Raw genomic sequence first — 24,546 nt, forward strand, 5'->3', positions numbered from 1 at the left:
AGTCACTTATTTCAGCAATTCAAGGTGATATTGAGGAAGCTAAGAAACGACTAGATTTACCAGAACATTTGAAAATCAAAGAAGACAATTTCTTCCAGGTTTCCAAAAGCAAAACAATGAATGGCCACTGATGAAAAATTGTATTTATTCATTCACTGTTTTCTAGTGTTTCTGGGTTTATTACTGTCCGTTCTCATCTTCGTTATGTTTTAAGAATCAAACACTTTCCTGCAGTTGTGAATTAAACAGTACAATGTAGTTACCATATCATGCTTCAACTGTTAAATGAAGCCCATCATGTCATAGCACTAAAAATATTTGTTTAAAAATCAAGATTTAAAAAATACATATTGATTAAAATGTACCACTAGAAAGGTATTACTTGTGTATAAGCATGGGTAAAAAGGCAAGTCACTAGTTTGGGATGAAATACGAAATTTTCACGGTAAAATACCAGCATGTATGTAATTGTGTAGTGTATACTTCTAAACAAAGAAGGCTTATAAAAGTAAATGCATTAAGGCAAAGTGCAGTGGCTTGTGCCAGTAATCCCAGCACTTAGGGAGCCGAGGTGGGAGGATTGCTTGAGTTCAAGACCAGTCTGGACAACATAGCGAGACCCCATCTCTATAAAAAAACAAAACAAAAAGGAAATGCATTATATAGAAAATTGATAGTTTATGATAAACCTACAGGGAAGAAACCCAGACTTTGTATTTTTGGTATTTTGTGCATTAATACATTACAAACATGAAGATGTTTGTGAAATTTTGTTTTAGTCATTTTCTTTGAAGTCACATCATTGTACCATTTTCATTTTGTGTAGAGCTACTTCAGTTCTAAGTCGTCTGGACTTCCCCTGTTTTTTTTTGTTGTTGTTGAAGGCAGTGAAATAAGTGTTTTCAAATCTGTATGTCTCCTTTTTGTTGGATAATGCTTCTTTACAGGTGGTGGCGGGCACCTGTAATCCCAGCTACTCAGGAGGCTGAGACAGGAGAATCCCTTGAACCTGGGAGGAGGAGGTTGCAGTGAGCCGAGATTGCATCACTGCACTCTAGCCTGGGCTAGAAAGAGCAAAATTCCGTCTCAAAAAAATCTGTATGTCTCCTTTTTGTTGGATAATGCTTCTTTTTAAAAGGCAAAAATGTTCTTCAACATTTTTCTTTGGTTCTTTTTTCCTTTTTCAGGAAAAACAAAACAGACTTCATCTTTAGGTTTACATGTACCAATTTCTTAAAGAACACAAAATGTATCCCTCACTAGCAAAACTAAGAGCCAATTAAACTATGAAATAGTCAGAAAATTATTTATTTTTAATATTTAAGGCCTTGAAATTAATTTTGTTCCAAGGCAAATCTAAACTGGTGTAGCTGTATAAGTGCAATATAATTTAATGCTAGTCTAAAAAGTACTTGTAGCTTGAGGTGAAAGCATAAAGTTTTACTTAAATAGTCTTCATACGGTGGATTTTTCCTCCAACTAACTAATATGTGGGAAATTAAGATTACAGATTCCTTTGGGCCCTCTCAAACAGTATATTGCATCGTTGCCCACTGTAGCAACAGATTTGGTGGTGATAGGGGGATGAAGATAGAAACATAGAGGGTAATTTTAAAGTTAATTGATTATGAATCATTTTTCCCTAATCTGCATAAATGAATTAGAACTGATTTTAATAAAAGACTTTATTTTGTGTAAAAAGTATTCAGAAAAACATCTAAAGCTGTTGGAGAAGAGGGACTCATAAATACAGTTGGATTGTGTTTTACTTTTTATTTCTTTATAAATGTCAGAAACACAGTTTATAATGTTAGAAATCCTATACTTGAAAGAAACTTTGGTTATCAGTGGCTTTATGAAGTAAAGTTAACAAACATGGGAAATGTGAAAATGTTTGTGTTTTGTCTGAATAGCTTGCTACTAAATGCTCTCTTTAGGTGTGTGAAAGTTCGTTGTTATGTTATTGTCCCTTTACATCTCGTTAGATAGCCATTGTTTCTGAGAATCGGATCGTGTGGTATTTGAAGGGTTAATTGTGTCTATATTTTTCAAAAACTTTTATAAGAAGTTACAGTAGTACCATTTTGATTAGTCTGGATGTTTTCAGGCCTTGAAATAAATTTTGACTAAGTGATATTTTTTCTTTCCCTGTGTCAGCTTCAATCTTTTATAGATTTCTAATTTATTGGCTGATTGCTACTCTAAGTGTGTTAAGTTACCTGAAGAGCAAGTTATAGGTGGCAGCTGTAGGGAGAACCTGGCAGGCAGTGGTAGTTCTACAACCTTCAAGATCCCCTGTGTTTATGCCTGCAGCACCGTGACTGAGATTTGTTTGGAGAGCATTCACAGGGCATCACTACTAAAGTCCACTTCCTGAGAATAAGGGTTCCTGTTACATTTTGGAGTTATAAGAGCCAGAAGAGTATAGGTAGGTCTGGGTTCCCTTGCATAACTCCTGCTCTAAAACAGAGTTCTGTTGTAACCTTCTAGTCTTTTGCCACCAATCCCATAAGCAGCAACATGGATCTCATTTGCCTTTCTCTGTTGCATGCTGATACTCTTTCAACCCTCATCCCCAGAACTCTCATCTTCTTCAACTATGGAGGCTTACAAGTCCGCAGTTAGAGCTTACCATGAAACATGATTCTGATTGGGAGATGGAAGTGGAAGTCTTGTCTTCAGAGATGGAGCCAAGAAACAAACCTATTCTGCCAAAAGAGATGACACCATAAACAAAAGCAGAAACAAATTGTAGTATAAACTCTACAAAGATGGCAGATCCAGGGTTATCAGATATAGAAATTGAAATGATTGTTTAATATGTATAATGTAATAAAAGGGTAACAAAAATGGTCAAATGGCAGGTTTATAAAAATTGGGCAGCTGTGTGCTGTGGCATGTGCCTATAATCCTAGCCATTTGGGAGGCTGAAGCAGGAGGATTACTTGAGGCCAGAATTGTTGTGATGAACACTTGTGGCTAGCCACTGCACTGTAGCCTGGGCAACATAGTAAGATCCTATCTTTATTAAAATTTTAAAGTAAAAATTGGGCAGATACTTAGGAATCGTCCAAAATAGAATTTATAGTTACAAAGAAAACTTGAAATTAAAAATTCAATGGATGGGTTAAATACATATTAAACCAGAAGTAGTGAACTATGAGGCTTAAGTCTGTGACTGTGCTAGTGGCAGTTGGCTTTTAGGTCAGGTGATAACTGGAATTTGAACCCTAGCTTGTCTCTTAGGCAGCTCACTAAGCCTTTGGACATATCCTATGCTGATTTTTCTTATTCTGTGTGTGTATATTTGAGAGTGACATCCTTGACTACTGTCAGAATTTCCACTTTGGTTCCCTGACCATTACAAGGGCCAAGTAGAGGCCAGGATAGTAAAACACAACAATGCTACATCTCCAGGAAAATTGGAGAGGTCATCATCAAAAATCCTGAAAGATGAGCTGGGTGTGATGGTGTGGGCCTATGGTTCCAGCTACTTGGTAAACTGAGGTGGGAGAATAGCTTGAGCTCAGGAGTTAGAGACTGCAGTATGCTCTATCATGCCCATGAATAGCTACTGCACTCCAGTTTGGGCAGCATAGGGAAACCCTGTCTCAAAGAACAAAATGCTGAAAGTTTGAGGATAGAGGCTCCTATTATATCTGTTTAGCCTATACAGATGTTTGCTAAATCTTGGAGAATAACTCTTATCAGCTAATCAGGTGATTATTTCAACTGCAGCTATTGTTTAGGATATATAAAAGTATCAGCAAATTTCTAAGGACTGCTGTAAGGAACATATTGAACACAATACAAAGGAGAAAAATTAGGAATAAAAATATGTCATAATATAAAGCTATTTTGTAATGAACGATAATGAATGTGACACAAACATTTGCCAAATGCAGCTAACAAAAGATACATAGTTTTAACTAATATTAGACAAAGAAGATTGAAGATGAGTCATGATCTAAGCTTTCATCTCAAAAAGCTAGAAAATAGTAAAAGAAACCAGATACCCCACAAAAATATGTATGTATCTACATTTCAGGAACAGGCAAAAGCCATCTACAGCTGGGGTTGACAACCCCAGGCCATGGATCTGGACCGTGGCCATGGATTAGTACATTAGGAATCGGACCACTTAGGAGGAGGTGCAATGTGGGCAAGTGAGCCTTACCACCTGATATGGTTAGGCTTTGTGTCTCCATGCAAATCTCGTCTTGAATTATCCCCATAATCCCCACATGTCAAGGAAGAAACCAGGTGGAAGTGATTGAATCATGGGTGAAACTGCCAGCCTTGCGGAACTGTGAGTCAATTAAACCTTTTTCCTTTATAAAGTTCCCAGTCTTGGACAGTTCTTTATAGCAGTGTGAGAGAGGACTAATACATCACCTAAGCTCCGCCTCCTGTCAGATCAGCAGCAGCATTAGATTCCCAAGAGCATGAACCTTATCCTAAACTGCATGCGAGGGATCTAGATTGCGCATTCCTTATGATAATGTAATGAAGTGGAATAGTTTCATCCAAAAGCCATCTTTCCCACATGTCCATGAAGAAACTTGTACAAAACCAGTCCCTGGTGCCAAAAAAGTTGGGGACCAGTGATTTATAGCAGGTTGATTACTGAGGACAGGGTTGACAGGAGGATCATAAGGTGTTGGGAGCTTCTGTTTTACTGTTCTATTTCTAGAGTGGGGCAATGGTTGCCTAGTGTGCTCACTTTGAAAATTTAAGTTTTATCCTTGTGTACAGACAAATAACAATGTTCTGCATAGGCCAGGTGCTGTGACTCACACCAGTAATCCTAGCACTTTGGGAGGCTGAGGTGGGTGGATCACCTGAAGTCAGGAGTTCAAGACTAGCTTGGCCAACGTGGTGAAACCCCATCTCTACTAAAAATACAAAAATTTGTCCAGTGTGGTGGCGGGTGTCTGTAATCCTTGTTACTCAAGAGGCTGAGGCAGGGGAATTGAACCCGGCTGAGATGACACCACTACACTTCAGGCTGGGTGACAGAGTGAGACTCCATTGCAAAAAAAAAAAAAAGGAAAAAAAGTTCTGTATAGCCCAGGAATGACTATCATTTACATGGTCATAGAATTACAGCATTGTATCTTTTTTATTTATTTATTTTTTTATTGCATTTTAGGTTTTGGTGTACATGTGAAGAACATGCAAGATTGTTGCATAGGTACATATATGGCAGTGTGATTTGCTGCCTTCCTCCCCATCACCTATATCTGGCATTTCTCCCCATGGTATCTCTCCCCAATTCCCCAACCCTGCTGTCCCTCCCCTATTTCTCCTCATTAGACCCCAGTGTGTGATGCTCCCCTCCCTGTGTCCATGTGTTCTCATTGCTCAACACCCACCTATGAGTGAGAACATGAGGTGTTTGATTTTCTGTTCTTGTGTCAGTTTGCTGAGAATGATGGTTTCCAAGTTCATCCATGTCCCTACAAAGGACATGAACTCATCATTTTTTATGGCTGCATAGTATTCCATGGTGTATATGTGCCACATTTTCCCTGTCCAGTCTATCATTGATATTTGGGTTGATTCCAAGTCTTTGCTATTGTAAACAGTGCTGCAATGAACATTCGTGTGCATGTGTCCTTGCAGTAGAATGATTTATAATCCTTTGGATATATACCCAATAATGGGATTGCTGGGTCAAATGGAATTTCTATTTCTAGGTCCTTGAGGAATCAAAAAGTGTCTGTTCATGTCCTTCGCCCACTTTTGAATGGGCTTGTTTTCTTCTTGTAAATCTGTTTTAGTTCTTTGTAGATTCTGGATATTAGTCCTTTGTCAGATGGGTAGATTGCAAAAATGTTTTCCCATTCTGTTGGTTGCCAGTTTGCTCTAATGATTGCTTCTTTTGCTGTGCAGAAGCTCTGGAGTTTAATTAGATCCCATTTGTCTATTTTGGCTTTTGTTGCCAATGCTTTTGGTGTTTTAGTCATGAAGTCCTTGCCTATGCCTATGTCCTGTATGGTTTTGCCTAGGTTTTCTTCTAGGGTTTTTATGATGTTAGGGCTTATGTTTAAGTCTTTAATCCATCTGGAGTTAATTTTAGTATAAGGTGTCAGGAAGGGGTCCAGTTTCTGCTTTCTGCATATGACTAGCCAGTTTTCCCAACACCATTTATTAAACAGGGAATCCTTTCCCCATTGCTTGTTTTTGTCGGATTTGTCAAAGATCAGATGGTTGTAGATGTGTAGCATTGCCTCCAAGGCCTCTGTTTTGTTCCATTGGTCTATATCTCTGTCTTGGTACAAGTACCATGCTGTTTTGATTACTGCAGCCTTGTAGTATAGTTTGAAGTCAGGTAGCATGATGCCTCCAGCTTTGTTCTTTTTGCTTAGAATTGACTTGGCTATGGGGGCTATCATTTGGTTCCATATGAAGTTTAAGGTGCTTTCTTCCAGTTCTATGAAGAGGGTCATAGGTAGCTTGATGGGGATAGCACTGAATCTGTAAATTACTTTGGGTAGTATGGCCATTTGCACAATACTAATTCTTCCTAACCATGAGCATGGAATGTTTTTCCATCTGTGTCCTCTCTTATTTCCTTGAGCAGTGGTTTGTAGTTCTCCTTGAAGAGGTCATTTGTTAGTTGTATTCCAAGGTATTTTATTTCTTTGTAGCAATTGTGAATGGCAGTTCGTTCTTGATTTGGCTCTCTTTAAGTCTGTTATTGGTGTATAGGAATGCTTGTGATTTCTGCACATTGATTTTGTGTCCTGAGACTTTGCTGAAGTTGCTTATCAGTTTCAGGAGATTTTGGGCTGAGATGATGGGGTCTTCTAGATATACAATAATGTCATCTGCAAATAGAGACAATTTGACTTCTTCCTTTCCTAATTGAATTACCCTTTATTTCTTTTTCTTGCCTGATTGCTCTAGTTAGAACTTGCAATACATTATTGAGCAGGAGTGGTGAGAAAGGGCATCTCTGTCTAGTGCCAGATTTCAAAGGGAATGCTTCCAGTTTTTGCCCATTCAGTATCATATTGGCTGTGGGTTTGTTGTAAATAGCTTTTATTATTTTGAGATACGTTCCATTGATACCTAGTTTATTGAGAGTTCTTAGCATAAAGGGCTGTTGAATTTTGTCGAAGGCCTTTTCTGTTATCTATTGAGATAATCATGTGGTTTTTGTCTTTGGTTCTGTTTATGTGGTGAATTATGTTTATAGACTTGTGTATGTTGAACCAGCCTTGCGGCTCCAAGATGAAGCCTACTTGTTTGTGATGGATAAGCTTTTTGATGTGCTGTTGCAATTGGTTTACCAGTATTTTATTGAATATTTTTACATCTATATTCATCATGGATATTGTCCTGAAGTTTTCTTTCCTTGTTGAGTCTCTACTGGGTTTTGTTATCAGGATGATGTTGGTGGATGATGTTGGTCTCATAAAATGATTTGGGAAGGATTACCTCTTTTTGTATTGTTTGGAATAGTTTCAGAAGGAGTGATACCAGCTCCTTTTTGTACATCTGGTAGAATTCAGCTGTGAACCCATCTGGCCCTGGGCTTTTTTTGGTTGATAGTATATTAATTGCTGCTTCAACATCAGCCCTTGTTATTGGTCTATTCAGGGTTTCGGCTTCTTCCTGGTTTAGGCTTGGGAGGATGCAAGTGTCCAGAAATTTATCCATTTCTTCCAGGTTTACTGGTTTATGTGCTTAAAGTTGTTTGTAGTAATCTCTGATTGTAGTTTGTATTTCTGTGGAATCGGTGGTGATATCCCCTTTATCGTTTTTTTATTGCATCTGTTTGATTCTTGTCTTTTCTTTTTTATTAATCTGGCTAGTGGTCTATTTTGTTGATCTTTTCAAAAAACCAGCTCCTGGATTTATTAATTTTTTGAAGGGTTTTTTGTGTGTCTATCTCCTTCAGTTCTGCTCTGATCTTAGTTATTTCTTGTCTTCTGCTAGCTTTTGCGGTTCTTTTATCTTGCTTCTCTAGCTCTTTCAATTTTGACGATAGGGTGTTGATTTTAGATCTCTCCTTGCTTCTCATGTGGGCATTTATTGCTATATATTTTCCTATAGATACTGCTTTAAATGTGTCCCAGAGATTCTGGTATGTTGTGTCTTCGTTTTTGTTGGTTTTGAAGAACATCTTTATTTCTGCCTTCATTTCATTGTTTATCCAGTCAACATTCAAGAGCCAGTTGTTCAGTTTCCATGAACTTTTGCGGTTCTGAGTTAGTTTCTTAATCCTGAGTTCTAATTTGGTTGCACTGTGGTCTGAGAGACTGTTATGATTTTCATTCTTTTGCATTTGCTGAGAAGTGATTTACTTCCAATTATGTGGTCAGTTTTAGAGTAGGTGTGATGTGATGCTGAGAAGAATGTATATTCTGTGGATTTGGGGTCGAGAGTTCTGTAGATGTCTATTAGGTTTGCTTGTTCCTGATCTGAGTTCAAGTCCTGGATATCCTTGTTAATTTTCTGTCTCATTGATGTGTCTAATATTGACAGTGGAGTATTAAAGTCTCCCTCTATTGTTGTGTGGGAGTCCAAGTCTCTTTTTTAGGTCATTAAGAACTTGCTTTATTTATCTGGGTGCTCCTGTACTGGGCGTGTATATATTTAGGATCGTTAGATTGCTGGTCTTTGTGGGGGTGGGACCCACTGAGCCAGACCACCGGCTCCCTGTTTCAGCCCCCCTTTTTTCAGTTGAATGGGTGACTCTGTCTCCCAGGTGTTCTGGGTGCCAGTTGAAATGGCCGCCCTGATTTGTGTGAGTTTTTGTGCAGAAACCCTCTGCGCTGGCCGAAACAGCCATGCTGGAGACTTGTGGTGCTTTTCCGCCTGGGAATCTCCTGATCTGTGGGCAGTAAAAATTCGTTTGTAGATGCAGTGATCACTCACCCTCTGTGTTCTCACTGGGAACTGCCCTCCAGAGCTGTTCCTATTTGGCCATCTTAGATCCAACCTTGGTTTTAAATTTTTTTAGAGATGGGGTCTTATTCTGTTGCCCATGCTGGTGTGCAGTGGCATGATCATAGCTCACTGAAGCCTAGAACTCCTGGGCTCAAGAGATCCTCCTGCATTAGCCTCCCCAGTAGCTAGGACTACATGTACCGTGCCTCTGTGCTCAGCTTTTTTTTTTTTTTTTTTTTTTTTTTGTTAAGAGTCAGGGTTTTGCTCTGTTACCCAGGCTGGAGTGCAGTGACATGATCATAGCTCACTGCAGCCTTGAACTCCGGGCATCAAGCGATCTTCCTTCCTCAATCTCCCAAAGAGCTGAGATCACAGGCTTGGGTCATTGCACCTGACAGGCAGTGCTCTTGTTTTATTTATTTATTTATTTATTCTCATCCATGGACTCAGGTCACACTAATTGTTTTATATGTGGGTTCCTTCCATTGCTAAGAAGTACTAGGTAATTTCTGCTTGGTTTGATGAGTACACTTGCTTCCTTCTCCCTCAAGGTTCCCATTCTCTATTTTCACATCAACAAAATACCATCATAGGCAACATCTCAAGCACTTTTCTGGAAGCAGTCCATATCACACCTAGGAGTCACTACCTCTAGGGCACAGAAAGGATTCCCAGGTGCGGGTTCTGCTTGGCTCCACATAAACACATACCAGCTGCTAACTACAAATCAGTCATGGGAATTTCAGGCTCATTTCAGCGTCCCTTTAGGTCTTTCTGAGCCTTCAAAATATTTTCTAGGGTTGCCCAGGGAATTGTTTTGCTTACAGATTTGAGGATATTTCAAATTAATGGCTCCCCATCTAGTACAGAATTTCTGTCAAATGAAGTTTTTGTTTTATTTTCCATTTTATCTCCTGAAATCAATAAAACCTAATACTAATAAGATTCTGAGGTTCTCAGCATATTTCAAAACCAGGCTTTTCCCCTGGCCCTTCGTCTGACCAGCTGACTTATTCTGTTCTCTACTATTTTCTGTGGATTTGGTTTGAGTATTTTTTTTTTGAAATTTTAGAAGATGGAGGGCAATGTTAGCTTGGATTCTTTGCTCTTTTGGAAAGTTTATTTTCTTCCTTTTTAGACAGTCCTCCTTTTTAGACAGTCTTGCTTTGTTACTGCAACAGCTTAACTACATTGAAGATAACTCGTTCTTTGTAACATTTTGTAAGTTAAACAAAGATAACTAGATGCACATTGAACATTCAAAAGAAAAACAAAAGAAAAATGAGGCCAGCATGGTGGTTCATGCCTATAGTTCCAGCATTTTGGGAGGCAGAGGTGGGAGCATCACTTGATTGGAGTTCAAGGACAGCCTGGGAAGCATAATGAAACCCTGTCTCTATAAAAAATAAAAAAATTAGCTGGGCGTGCCAGTGTGTGCCTGTGGTCCCAGCTACTCAGGAGGGTGTGGTGGGAGGATAGCTTGAGTCCAGGAGGTGGAGGCTGCAATGAGCCATAGTTGCGTCATTGCACTCCAGACTGGGTGACAGAATGAGACCCTGACTCCAAAAGAAAAGAAGAAAAGAAAAAAAGAAAAGAAAAGAAAAGAAAAATGTTCCCATGTTTCACCACAGAGAGTCGAGATGTGAGTGAGTCTATTTTCTCCATTTTGTCTACTGAACAGTAGTAAATTTCAGCAGTTGTAGCAGCAAGAACTTCAACGTGCTTTTCTTTATATCACTTCATTGTTCATCACAATACATCTGAACCATCTAGCTAGATGTTATTGTTACCATACTTCAGAAGAAGAAACTGAAAGTCAAAGATAAACTGACACCAACTCAAATTGTGTAGCCAGTATACCTCAGAGCTAGGCGTTGAACCTTAGTCTTCTGCCTACATCCAGAGGGACATCCTCTTAGTAGAATCAGGCTTAGCTGCCATGCCCTGGAGTTGTGAATATCTAAGACTTGGGTCCCTGTGAGCTGTGGGTGCTAGAGGGTAAGTGAGGATGATCTGCAGATCCACCAGTACAGCTTCTGCAGGACGTGGCCATTCATCCTTTGCTTGGCTCTTTCCCCGTCTGGCTGGATTGTTTTAGGCACCAGGATAAAGTTAGGAAGTTGGAGATCAACCTTTTAGCAGAGGCAGCAAAAAGGCAGAAACTTCATAGACACATAAGCCTTCATCAACCTGATACACTGTGAATAGGAACAAAGTCTCTGAGCCTGGAGGAACTGGGATGTAACAAGGATCCAGAACACAGACTGGACCAGAATGGTCAACTAATGTCAGGAGAGAGTAAGCTTAGATCTAAGCCCCTGGCAAGCCCTTGGCTAACCTGTTGTTATTCCTTTGACTTATAGCTATCTTTTGTTCTCTGTAGTTTTACCTCACATAGACTCTCCATGGCAAGCTCATGTTCCCTAGTAATCCCCAAACTCTGATTGCTTATCCAGATGATGCAAAAATGGAGACTTTTATTTCTCCATACTTGTAGAAGAGGCTGCTAAGGGTCAAATCTTTGTAATAGATGCAAACTGGTAAACATTCCAAGTCCTAGAAAATCCAGGTCATGCTAAAAGATTGTGAAACCCTTTCTGCCCATAATGAATTTCAATTTATAAAGGAGTGGAGTTGAAGAGCGGAGGGAGGGAGAATTTCTTTGGAGATACTAGTGTGCTCTGCCTATATCCCCTTCAAGTATCAATCAGAGAACTTGTGTCCTCCTTGCTTGGTAGTTGGGACATAAGAATTGTATGGGAAGTTGAACTAACTGGCTTGGGAGGTGGTTGGATTAACCTTAGAGAACAGAGCCGGAAGAGAGAAGGCAGCACCTTCACTCTCAATGTAGGGGATTGAGGGTGGACAAAGATGCATGCTTCCCATGGGCCAGATCTGTAGATATGACTGGAGCCATATTTGCAGAAGATTCCATTTCAGATGGCAGCCTGCAGAGGTAAAGTGACTCAGAAGAGGGGTGTATTAAAGATTTCCAGAAGCCCAGGGTCTGAAATGCTTCTTGGAAGCAGTCCGCTAAAGGAGGCATCGGGCATGCTACAGACATTGCAATTGAATTGCCCCAGAAAGGAAAGTTCAGAAAGAGAGTTTATTTTCATCACAGCAAGCTTGGGGTCAGCCAGGTAGGGTTGGGCTCTTTCCCCTAAGCTAGGATTTTGCAAACTATATATTGTGAAATCAAATTAGTGAATTTTGGTCATCTTTTAAAAAATAATAATAAACTAGAATGTGCTGGAAATCTATTGGTTGGATAAATATTGTTTCCTGAAACTTTTGCTTCAGTTTTATAAATAGGTGCTGGTGTAAATTTTATTTTTTACTTTGTGTGTGGTCCAAAAAAGTTTGAAAGTTCCTGTTTTAATTTGTTCTCCCTGTGCTTGGTTTTGGAGGGATTAGGCAGCTGCAATATGGGAGATCAAGATCAAGGCCTCTGGAGCCAGGAAAGTTATTTTACCTCTCTGTGGTTTAGCATCTTATCCATAAAACACAAATAACAATAGTGCCTACCTCAGAGGGCTGTTGGGATGATTAAAAGGATTAAACTATTTGATCCATGCAAAGTGCTTCTAATGGTACCTAAAAAGTAGTATGTGCTTCACAAATGCCAATTGTTTTTTGTGGTGCTGGAGATTTTTTCTCCTGGTCAAAGACAACAATGTGATTTTAAAGACACAGTAAAGTCTTCCATAAATTATGTGCACAGTCCAGTTTTGTTCAGTTCGAGACAGTGATTTCTATGAGCAAATGCATACTCCTCAAATATTTATGGAGTAACTATTGTATGCTGGCGTTCTGCTATGTGCTAGGTGTACAGAGTGGAGTAAGATACTATCCTTGACCTTGAAGAACATACAGTCTCCCAAAGAAATTCCAGTTTCTTTGAATTTATCTCCATCACCCCCACATGGTGCCTGGCATATTGTAGGTCCTTAGAGAATATATGTTTGTTTGTTTGTTTAAGAGACAAGGTCTTGCTCTGTCACCCAGGCTGGAGTTCAGTGGCAGGATCACAGCCTCAAACTCCTGAACTCAAGCAAGCCTTCTACCTCAGCCTTTCAAGTAGCTAGAACTACATGTATGCATCACCATGCTCAGCTAGTTTTTACTTTCTTTGTGTGTAAAGATAGGGGTCTCCCCATGTTACTTAGCTGGTTTTGAACTCCTAGACTCAAGCAGTCCTCCCACCTCAGCCTCCCAAAGTGCTGGGATGTAACAAGGATCCAGAACACAGACTGGACCAGAATGGTCAACTAATGTCAGGAGAGAGTAAGCTTAGATCTAAGCCCCTGGCAAGCCCTTGGCTAACCTTTTGTTATTCCTTTGACTTATAGCTATCTCCATTCCTTTGACTTATAGCTACACGTGTAATCTCAGCCTCCCAAAGTGCTGAGATTATAGGTGTGAGCCACCACACTTGGCCTCTAGAACATATATGTTGAGTGCATTTTGTTGGAAGGAATCAGCTCTCTTTACCTGAGCTAGATGAAGTAAATAAGGGAACCTTTTGTCGTGTCATCCTTTCTAGTATATTTGAGATGTGGAGGAAACAACAGCAGCATAGAAGACTTTCTGTAAGTGCCAAAGGTTTCCAAAAGTCTACATCTGAAGAAAGATGAATTTATTATTGTAGACATCCTCTGATATCTCCTTTCTACTATTGAAAAAAGTTTCTAGGGAAGGAAGAAGAAAGGAAACAGATGGCTGCAAATGACAGAGCAGAACCTTACAGATTTCTTTTCTCTTTGCTGCATAGGGTAGCTAAGCCAGCAGGAAAGAAAAGCAGAGATGTGGTATGTCCTCCTGAAACATTCGTGTGGCCACCTCCCTCTGCTCCAGCATTCCCAGTCCCTCAGCTATGTAAACAGAGCTCGGACATACAGCCTAGGGATGTCAGGCTGGGTGAGTGTGGCCAACACTCCTCCCACACCCTGCTCTTCAAAGTGTCACAGGCTTCTGAGCAGGTTGCATGGGAAATTAACCAGTTGACAGGGTGGTTTGGTTTTGGTTATTTATTTTATTTTTTTTTTTGCACAGAGTGAGTGAGAACAAGAAAAGAAATGGGGGAAAAAAAAGACTGACTTGTGATTTGGGACAATAAAGCCCTCCCTGACCCTGCTTTGGAAAGAGTATAGAGCTGTAGGCTGTAGGCTTGATGACACTGGTGTGACCCGAAACAGTAAAAATTTATACCTAATTGTCATGCACGTTGACAGGTTTGTAATGCACAAAGCATACCCACATACATTATGTCAAATGAGTTGGCCAGTGTCATGTGGAGCTAAAATGGAAATGAAGATATCCTGGACTTGAAGACGAGCTCACTTTTAATTAAGCTTTTTATGTCTGAAAAGAAATTCTTCCCCTTCCATAACAAGTCATCTTCCCCAGTGCTTACATGCTTTGTAGATCTTGAAGAGCTGTCCCCTCCCCTAAAAGCTACCACCTTTGGTATCTAATTCTTTGATCCACCTGTGGGTGGAAGCGGATGCAGTAGCTGACACATTTTGCATGCTGATCAGTGCTCTGAGTATATTGAATATCAGGGTCAGCTCCGTGGGTGTGCCCCTTGGGCAGTCAACAACACAGGGCCTCATGCTTATTTTTAATTTTTGAGACAGGGTCTCACTTTGTCACTTGGGCTGGAGTGCGATGGCATAATCTCGACTCACTGCAGCCTTGACCTCTCAGGCTCAAAGGATCCTCCCACCTCAGCCTCCCTAGTAGCTGGTACTATAGGTGCACACCAACCCACTCAGTTGATTTTTGTATTTTTTTTTAGAGATGGGATTTTGCCGTGTTGCCCAGGCTGGTCTTGAACTCATGAGCTCAAGGAATCCACCCACCTCGGCCTCCCAAAGGCCCACCTATCTCGGCACGCCTGGGACTACAGGTGTGCACCATTGTGCCTGAGCAGGGCCTTGTGCTTATAAGGGTCCCATGTGCTGCTGCCGCCATCTTGAAATTTGTAATAACTTTTACACTGGGCCCCACAAATCATGTTGACACTACCAGTTGACTTGGTTAGTTTTCTGAGAAGCCAAATCCAGATGGTTGGTCTGTGAATACTGTTTGATATCTCCCAGTTTCTACAGTATAAGCGGCATGCCTACCTAGGATGGATAACAAGTGCACAAGGAAATAACATTTGTGTAGCAACTTACAGTTTATGACAGATTTACATGTGCATGATCACCTTTAACCCTCACAAGCAAATGTCAGGAGGCAAGTCTATGTAAGATCATCAGAAACCTACCTATAGGAGATTAAATTGATTTGATAGGCAAACAGCTCTTTAAAAGTGAAAATCAGCAGAAAAACAGAACAGAAAAATTATCCAGATGTTACACAGCTGTGCTGCAAAGGAAGTTACAAAGTCAATAAAGGACTCAGTATGGAGTTTAGCCAAAGGGATCATGGAGAATAAAAATTTCAATCCCAAGCCAAAGAAGAGAGAGACATTGTTCTTGGAGCAACTTAGAGCATCAGTCACAAAGATCCCTCATGGTTGCTCACAGCCCAGGGATATACAACACAGAGTTCAGCTGAGAACTCCTTTGTCAAGGATTCTGCCTTTGCCTCATCACTTCTTGGTTAGTAATGTGATTTGGTTTCTGTGTCCTTTTTTTTTTTTTTTTTTTTTTTAAGCAACAGATCAATACTGAAAACAAGGTTTAAGCCACCTTTATAAGCTTTTTGGCCTGAGACTTAAACTCTCAAATCCAGACCAAATACAACCTTTTCACAACCTGGTGACACCCAGTCTGTGGTTCCTTATTTGCTTCCACCTGGTTGCCTGACCTGATCTTCTGCTGTGCCTGCTCCAATGGCACAACCAGGGTTCTGGCCTGAAGTCTCAAAGTCCACGCTGCTGCTGCTTTTGTTTGGCAAAGCACTGCCTGGCTGGATTTCCCTGCGGGAGCACTGTGAACTGCTACTTTGTCCCTAACTCACAGCCATTTGAGGGCAGAAAGAGACAAAGTAGGATGCCTTCATGACTTCTCACCACCAGGGTGCAGACAGCCTCACTTTTCCAACTCTGTTCTCAGGGCACTCTTCAAATCCTGCATCCTAAGGGTTTTTCTATATGAATTCAAAGTAAAATTCACCTAGAGAATGACTGGATCATGTTCTCCTTCCTTTTCCAGTGTCCTCAGCACACTCCTAAGATTACCTGTGGCATCTAAGCCAAACTCGAACATTCAGGATTTTCACAACTTGGAGAGAAAGGAGGGGTTTATGGTAGAAACATGTATTTTCTTGGACGATCAAGGTATGAATAGGATTTCTTTCAAAGGACTATTCTGCTGGGATACAGCTATGGTTGCTTTATGGCGAGTGCAAAGCTGTAGAGGAGATAAACACATTTCACTAGAGGTCAAGAACTTGGCCAGTGTATTTATTGATCTTATGGCCCTTTAACCAAACCTTTTGATGACTTGAGTAAAAAATGAATTTTATTTGCTTCTGCTTCAGAAGCAAATCACTTTGGGTTTCTGAAAGAGCAGTCTTTTTGTTTCTCTATCTGCTGAGAAATCAAGTTAGCAAATCCAGTTAATGATCTAGTTACTTAAAACCACTCATTAGAGTGTAATTGCTTTTTGGAGGAAAAAAGGAAGGTCTTGTTCAAGAGCTGAGTAGGCGTGTCTTTGGTTCCAAATTAAGTTTATAGAGAAGTCAAATCTACTTTACTCTCCCTTTTGCAATCTTGCTTCACAAATCCTGTCAAAATTGATTTGTGGAAGGAAGACTATTAACAACCTGCACTGCTACTAAAATGATATGGGAGAGGTGAGGGGAAGTTAGCAATTATTGAACCCCTTCTGCATACCAGGTGTATTGATGGTGGAATCTCATTCCTCACAGCAACCTTGGAAGGTCTGGAGTGCAAGTTTTCTACATGTAACAAAGCATCAGAAGTTTAGTACCTTGCCCAAGATTCCATACCAGAAAATGTCAGAACTGAAATTCCATCCCAGGAATCTTTGGCTCCCACCCAAACTCATGATGTTTCTCTTATGCCAAGCCCTCTATATAAAAATAAATACTGTATAGGAATAACAAGTCTAATCGTGGCATCACCTACTGAGGTTTATCTCTCTTTTTATTTTTTTAAGACAGAGTCTTACTCCCTCGCCCAGGCTGGAATGCAGTAGTTTGGTCTCAGCTCACTGCAACCTCCGCTTTCCGGGTTCAAGTGATTCTTATGCCTCAGCCACCCAAGTAGCTGGGATTACAGGCACGCACCACTATGCCCAGCTAAGTTTTGTGTTTGTAGTAGACATGGGGTTTTACCATGTTGGCCAGGCTGGTCTTGAATTCCTGACCCCAAGTGATTCACCCACCACAGCCTCCCAAAGTGCTGGGATTACAGGCGTGAACCACTGCGCCCAGCATTTTCTATTTATTTTTTAAGACAAGAGTCTCACTTCCTCTCCTATGCTGCATGCAGTCATTTGGTCTCAGCTCACTGCAACCTCCACTTTTGGGGTTCAAGTGATTCTTAGGTGTCAGCCACCCAAGTAGCTTGGATTACAGGTGTGCACCACCACGCCTGACTAAATTTTATATTTTTAGTAGACATGGGGTTTCATCATATTGGCCAGGCTGGTCTTGAACTCCTGACATCAAGTGATCCGCCCACCTCAGCCTCACAAAGTGCTGGGATTACACTGCGCCCAGCTTTTTCTTTGATTTTTTTTTTTTTTTTTTTTTTTTTTTTGCGTTGGAGTCTCCCTCTGTCACCCAAGCAGAGTGCAATGGTGAGATTTCTGCTCACCGTAATCTCCACCTCCCAGGTTCAAGTGATTCTCCTGCTTCAGCATCCTGAGTAGCTGGGATTACAGGCATGCACCCCCACATGCCTGTAATCTTTGCATTTTTAGTAGACATGGGTTTCACCATATTGGCCAGGCTGATTTCGCTCCTGAACTCAAATGATCCGCCCACCTAGGCCTCCCAAAGTACTGGGATTACAGGTGTGAGCCACGATGCCTGGCCTTTATTTTGTTTTTGAAACAAAGCTGAGGCAAAAGACCACTGAGATTTTAAAAAGAGAAGAGCTTTATACTGAGGAATAGTCTGTGTTTGAACAGAATGGGGTATAATTATTGAAACAGAAGTGGGAGTATAGTTTGTTAAGCTGGCACTGGGCCAATGTCTTTGGACACTGGTGAAACTTCCCACTTCTTAGTGCCTTTGGTGCCTTGGAAAACTATCACTAGAAAAGGGAAATTTGGTGGGAAGAGAAAATAGGGTCCATTGATGACATCATTTATTACTTTTGCCTTGCCTCTGACAACTTCAAGGGGCCTGGGTTGGCTCAGGGACTAACATCCTTTATCATGTTGAGTTGAAATAGACCTGTGATTTCAAGTTCACCTGCAAAGTGCTTGTAATTTATAGACCACAGGAAAGTCAAGTTAGAGACTTGTCTTCTATAGCTACTAAGCTCTGAAGATCTTTTAATTCTTCTAAACACTTTCCTCAATTTTTCTTCCAAAAGAGCTTCTATATGAATAAATTAACTTTTCCCAATCGTCCTTTTCTTTGTGTTCCAATGTTTTAATTGCTTTCCCCCACCCTCTGAATTATTGCAATGCTTGCACTCTCCCTCATATTGTGGCTATTTGTGCACATGTTTTTCCACCTAATTATTAAGCTCTTTGGGGGAGGATCATATGTCTTGCTTATCTTTGCTTTCTACGGTTTAGCTAGCATAATCAACAAGTCTTCATTTTTTAAATTGCAAAAATATAGTGGAAATGGTTGTGTACATAATAAACTTTTATATCTTGCTTATTATATGTAACTATTATAGCATGTTTTATGTAGTCTTTATAAACTTACTTTTAAAATGTTATGAAGTAGTTTTATATATGAAAATGAACGTTTTGTTTGTGTGTGAAAGATTTGGTTCTGCTTATAGTATTTCCCAGTGTGGAACTGGTGAATTCAAATAGAACAAGCATTTAAAAGACTTTTGATTTTGCTAAATTGATTTCCAAAGGAGTTTTCTTGGCTGTGGTAGGCCCCAAGCTTTCCCACACTAAAACCCAGGACTGAATATGAGGAAGTGTGATGTCCCTGACTGTTACAGCCAACGGGAAATGATCCAGGTGGGTCTGATCTAATCACATGAGCCCTCTAAAAGCAGAGTTATCTCCAGCTGGTGGTAGAAGCAAAGTCAGGAAGATTCAGAATATGAAAAGGATTCAAAACACTGTTACAGGCTTTGAAGAGGAGAGAGCCAAGCACAAACCCAGAGTAGTTCTGTCCGCTACCACCTGCATGAACATGGGCAATTTCACGTGTTACTTGGTAAGAGAGTAGTAAGCCAATGTCTTAATTTTCTCTTTCTCCTTTTTTTTTTTTTTTTTTTTTTGAGATGGAGTTTTGTTCTTGTTGCCCAGGCTGGAATGCAATAGCGCTATCTCGGCTCATGCAACCTTTGCCTCCAGAAGTTCAAGCGATTCTCCTGTCTCAACCTCCCGAGTAGCTGGGATTACAGGCATGCACCACCAAGGCCTGCTAATTTTGTATATTTAGTAGAGATGGAGTTTCTCCATGTTGGTGCTAGTCTCCAACTCCTGACCTCAGGTGATCCGCCCACCTCAGCCTCCCAAAGTGCTGGGATTAGAGGCGTGAGCCACCCTGCCTGGCTTCATTTTCCATTGCTGCATTTAAAAATTAGCACAAGTTAGCTACTTAAAACAACATTCATTTATTATCTTATTATCAGAAGACCAGGTGGGCTTCTCTGAGTTCTCGGCTTAGGTCTACTCCAGGGCAAAATCAAGGTGTTAGCCAGGCTGGCCTCTTACTACGGGCTCTGGAGGTGAGTTGTTTTCCAATGTATTCAGGTTGGCAGATCGTTTCTGGTGGCTGCAGGACTGAGCTTTCTTTTCTGGCTGTCAGCCTGGGGTCACTTTCCCACCTAATTTCCCTTATGATAGTTTTTTTGAGACTCCATCTCAAAAAAAACCAAAAATAAACTGTCAAAGAATTTATATTTAAAACACAGGTAAAAAATGCACCCCCCCACCTTTCTTAAGTTTACATTTTATTATCTATGCTCTTGAGATGATTTACATCTAATGCGTTTGTATGGCAGAAATACTATATAATGGTTTGCTTTTTTTCCATTTCTTTCTCTGCATTAAGTGGTATGACAGTTGAAGCTTAAAATTGGCCATATGGGAGTATTTATGCAATAGAAATGGGCAGATCTTTTTCTGAGCCAATGAGATATCAAGAAACTTTTCAGAGACTTGGATCAGAGCTAAGGCCGTTTTCCTATTGGAGGTGGACCCAAGAGAATGCCAAGTCTGCCACTGGCAGCAGCCATCTTGCCAGTGTCTAGGGAGACTCCAGTGAGAATGGAACCAACATAGCAAAAGGCAGGAGAGAGAGATGGAGACAAACTGGTTCTGGGGTTGTGGCTTGTTCGTTTCGGCAGTACCTGATCCCACCCCCAACACCATGCTTTTATTTTTTTTTTCTGCAAGAGACAGAGCCTTGCTGTGTCCTCCGGGCTGGAGTTAAGTGGTGCAATGATAGCTTGCTGAAGCCTCCAACTCTTGGGTTTAAGCAGTGCTCTAGCCTCAGCCTCCCTAGTGGCTGAGACTTCAGTTGTTTTTGTTTTTGTTTTGACACAGGGTCTCGCTCTGTCGTCCAGGCTGGAATGCAGTCGTGTGATCATGGCTCACTGCAGCCTCAATTCCCTGGGCTCAGGCAATCCCCTCACCTCAGCCTCTTGAATAGCTGGGATTACAGGCATGTGCCACCATGCCTAGCTAATTTTTCTTTCTTTCTTTTTTTTTTTTTTTGAGAGATAGGGTTTCACCATGTTGCCCAGGCTGACTTCAAACTCCTGGGCTCAAGCAATCCTCCCACATGGGCCTTCAAAAGTGCTGGGATTACAGGGTGAGCCACCATGCCCAGCCCCCTGCACTTTTTAATTGAGCCTATAATTTTTTTTTGTATTTAAGTCAGTTTGGGTTGAATTTTCTATCATTTACATTAAAATCAGATCAAATGATACAGCAACATCTGCACCAGGTCCAGAATTACGCTGCTAGCCCCCAAAGTGACTTCACTTGGTAACAATAACTTGGAGGGATGGGAATTCTCCAACCTCAGTCATGTTCTGATCTTGTATTATAATTCTGTTTCACAAACAGATGTTTGCTTCATCTAATAAGCCTTATATAATTTCCCTTGCAGTCTGGGATCAGTTATTCTCAGTAAACACTTTTGTTAGCATGATAGGCATTCTTTTTTAAAAATTAAATATATATATATATATAGACTGAGTTTCACTCTTGTCACCCAGGCTGGAGTGCAATGGTGCAATCTGAGCTCACTGCACCCTCCGCCTCCCAGGTTCAAGCAATTTTTCTGTCTCAGCCTCTTAGCTGTGATTATAGGCACCTGCCACCATACCTGGCTGATTTTTGTATTTTTTAGTAGAGATGAAGGGTGGTCCTGAACTCCTGACCTCAGATAATCCACCCGCCTCAGCCTCCCAAAGTGCTGCGATTACAGGTGTGAGCTACCGCGCCCAGCCAAAATTTTTTTTTAAATAGAAATGGGGTCACCTGGATAGGCATTCTTAGCTGTTGGTGACCTAACAGCTACCCTGCCCCACCCTTCTTTTCTGTGATAATGAAAATCGAGTTTTATTCAGAGCTTCAAAGCCCCGGAAGATGAGTCATGATTGTTCTAAGCCCATCATGGTGATCTCATTACCCTTTGTCAGATTACTGCTTTCCAGGCTTCCTTACAGCTAAGTTTGGCCATGGAACCCAGTGCCTCTTAGAAGGCACACATGTGCAAGCATTTTCTTGTCTGTAATCACTCAACAAATAATTTGCCTTGTACCATGTGGTATGCTGGGCACTAGAACCATAGAGATGAGCAAAACATGTGGTCAATATCTTTCTTCACCTTCATGACTTTTTTTTTTTTTTCCCTATTTTTAAGAACAATACAAGGTGGCATTAGTGGCTTTAAAAGTGAAAACCCAAATATAACCTCAAAAGTTAATCTTGTTTATTCATTTTCAGAGTGCCTTCCTGAATTACATTTTGATAATGTGCAGTGATCAAGTTAGATCTAACATCTATGCCAAGCATGCATTGATAGAAATTCTGTTTCTTTTTTGAAACACGGTCTTATCTGTGTGTGTGTGTGTGTGTGTGTGTGTGTGTGTGTGTTTTGAAACAGAGTTTCACTCTTTGGCCCAGGTTGGTTTGAAGTAGTGCAATCTGTTTACTGCAAGCTCCACCTGCTAGGTTCAAGTGATGATTCTTCTGCCTCAGCCTCCTGAGTAGCTGGAATTATAGGCACCTGCCACCACACCTAGCTAATTTTTGTATTTTTAGGAAAGATGGGGTTTTTGCCATGGTGAGGGAGTCTCACTCTGCTGCCAGGTTGGAGTGCAGTGGCTTGATCTCGGCTCACTGCAACCTGTTCCTCCAGGGTTCAAGTGATTCTCCTGCCTCAGCCTCCTGAGTAGCTGGGACTCCAGGCATGCACCACCACGCCCACCTAATTTCTTGTGTTTTTAGTAGAGACGGAGTTTCAGCATGTTGGCCTGGATCCATCTTGACCTCATGATCCGCCCGCCTCGGCCTCCCAAAGTGCTGATGTTACAGATGTGAGCCACAGCCTGTCAGTGTAAAATGGAGGCCACTGTGTATTTCAATTAATGGCATCTAAACGTGGTTCTTCACTTGGGTGGTACATTGAGCAGTTTCTTTTTTTGTGAACGCTAAAGCAAACCTTGTTAACTCTGAACAGATCTTGAAAGATCTAATGTCTATGTATTAAGCACCTGAAGTCTTTACCTTCAGTTTTTCTAAACGTTTAATCTTCAATTGATGTCACTTCTGAATTCACATTTGGAAATTCATAATTCTTCAGATTTTTTTTTATGGGGTAGAACCTCTCATGAATACTTTTTAGTGGGTTGAAACATAGTTCTGTAAAGTTAATATTCACAGTCACCTAAAATTCTTTCTTTACCGATCCTCATCTCTGTGCCTGTAGAGGGGATCGTGCTCCTGAGCTGCAGGGTCCCTTCAGGGCCTCATTGGCATTGCCTTGTGGCGACTCACCATTACGGTAAATTCCACCCAGCTCAAACTAATCCCAAAATAGGGTTCAGGGATTACGGACAAAGGCTAGGCTCATTCTTTGCATAACAGCCGAGTGGTAGAGCAGAATAAAACATGAATCAGAGCATCCTAGATTCAAATCCCAGTTTGACCATTTGCAGGCACTCTGACTTAGAGCACTTTGAGTATCATCACTGAGCCTTCCTTATTCATTTGTAAAGAGGGAGCATGTTACCCACCTTATAGCATTTTTGTTGGAAGGTGTAAATAAGATCACACAAGTCAAGTGATAAAGACCATGCCTGGGCCATAGATGTCATTAAAAATGGTAGCTGTTAACTTACAGTACTTTTTTCTCTGTAAAGCAGCATCATTGGGTAAGTACCCAAGGTTCATCATCTAACGGCAGGGAAACCGAGGATGCAGACACACAAGAAGCGCGTTTAAGAGCGCGTTTAATAGGCCAAAGAAAGAGAAAAGAGAATCTCTCTCCTGCAGAGAGGGGAGCCCCAGTGGGTCTTCCGGTTTCATGGTGAAATGCATGGGATTTTATAGAGGGGCTTGAGGAGGCAGTGTCTGATTTACATAGGGCCTGAGAGATTGGTTGGACCAGGTGTGTCATTTGCATAGTGTGGAAAGAAGATGGCCATCCCACCCTAATCTTTTATCAGATGGGGTCTCTACCTGGCTGGTGCCATGTTGCTTGCTTTTTTACTGCACATGTGGTGACAAAAGGAAAAAGGGAACCTCCATGTTGAATATACCTGGCTTCAGTTATCCCTTTTTATTGGCACAGCTGCTGGCATTTAACTATGCAAGCTTTTAGCTTGCTTATCTATGCTTGCACCTTGATTTTTTGAGGCTGCTTTTTTTTTTTTTTTTTTTTTTTTTTTTTTTTTTTTTTTTTTTTTTTAAGACAGTCTTGCTCTGTCGCCCAGGCTGGAGTGCAGTGGTGTGATCTCGGCTCACTGCAACCTCCACCTCCCAGGTTCAAGTGATTCTTCTGAGTTCAAGTGATTCCCCTGCCTCAGCCACCCTAGTAGCTGGCATTACAGGTGCCTAACACCCGTCTAAGGGCTGCTTTTTATAAAAAGGAAACCTTACCTAGGACTCTGTCACCCTTGCCCTCTGCCTAAATAATTTCTTTCTAGCTCCTACATTAACAAGATTGAAAGTCCCATGAGGCCTCAGATCTGATGGATCCCAGTTGCTGTTTTTCCACTAACTAGAATAGTGCTGGGCACATGCTAATCACTTAATAAATACTTGGTAATTGATTATTATAATTATTATCATAAAAGTCAGGTAAACTCCAGTGCCTTCTTCAAAGAATCCTGCCTCCGTCCTCTTTTTCAAATTAAGACCACGCCCAAATCTTCCCATGAAGCCATCTCTGTGTTCTCTGATTTGCAGCTATTTCAGGCTTAACTGCCGCCACCTCCTCCCCACCATACCACTTACTCTCAGGATTAAACAGGAATGCACTGTATACACATCGTATGTCCTAGAT

The 24,546-nt window shown here is 40.9% G+C and overlaps 1 protein-coding gene across 20 annotated transcripts in view; it reads left to right on the plus strand.

The window, feature by feature from the left end:
* RFK (riboflavin kinase) overlaps positions 1 to 24,546 on the plus strand; it is a 224,068-nt gene that overhangs the window by 6,931 nt on the left and 192,591 nt on the right. The window contains exons 4-5 of one of the 20 annotated variants that reach the window (XR_012516534.1): positions 1 to 2,428; positions 16,065 to 18,458. The exons of 17 other annotated variants lie outside the window; for them this stretch is intronic. Coding sequence is in view for 1 of the 3 variants with exons in the window: in XM_039461423.2 (XP_039317357.2) it covers positions 1 to 131 (131 nt within the window). In the remaining 2 variants the exon portion in view is untranslated. 2 more of the 20 variants (XR_012516536.1, XM_039461423.2) reach the window with 2 other exon arrangements.

This window comes from Saimiri boliviensis, chromosome 2 (assembly GCF_048565385.1).
Source record: "Saimiri boliviensis isolate mSaiBol1 chromosome 2, mSaiBol1.pri, whole genome shotgun sequence".
In the NCBI taxonomy this organism is placed as follows: Eukaryota; Metazoa; Chordata; class Mammalia; order Primates; family Cebidae; genus Saimiri; species Saimiri boliviensis.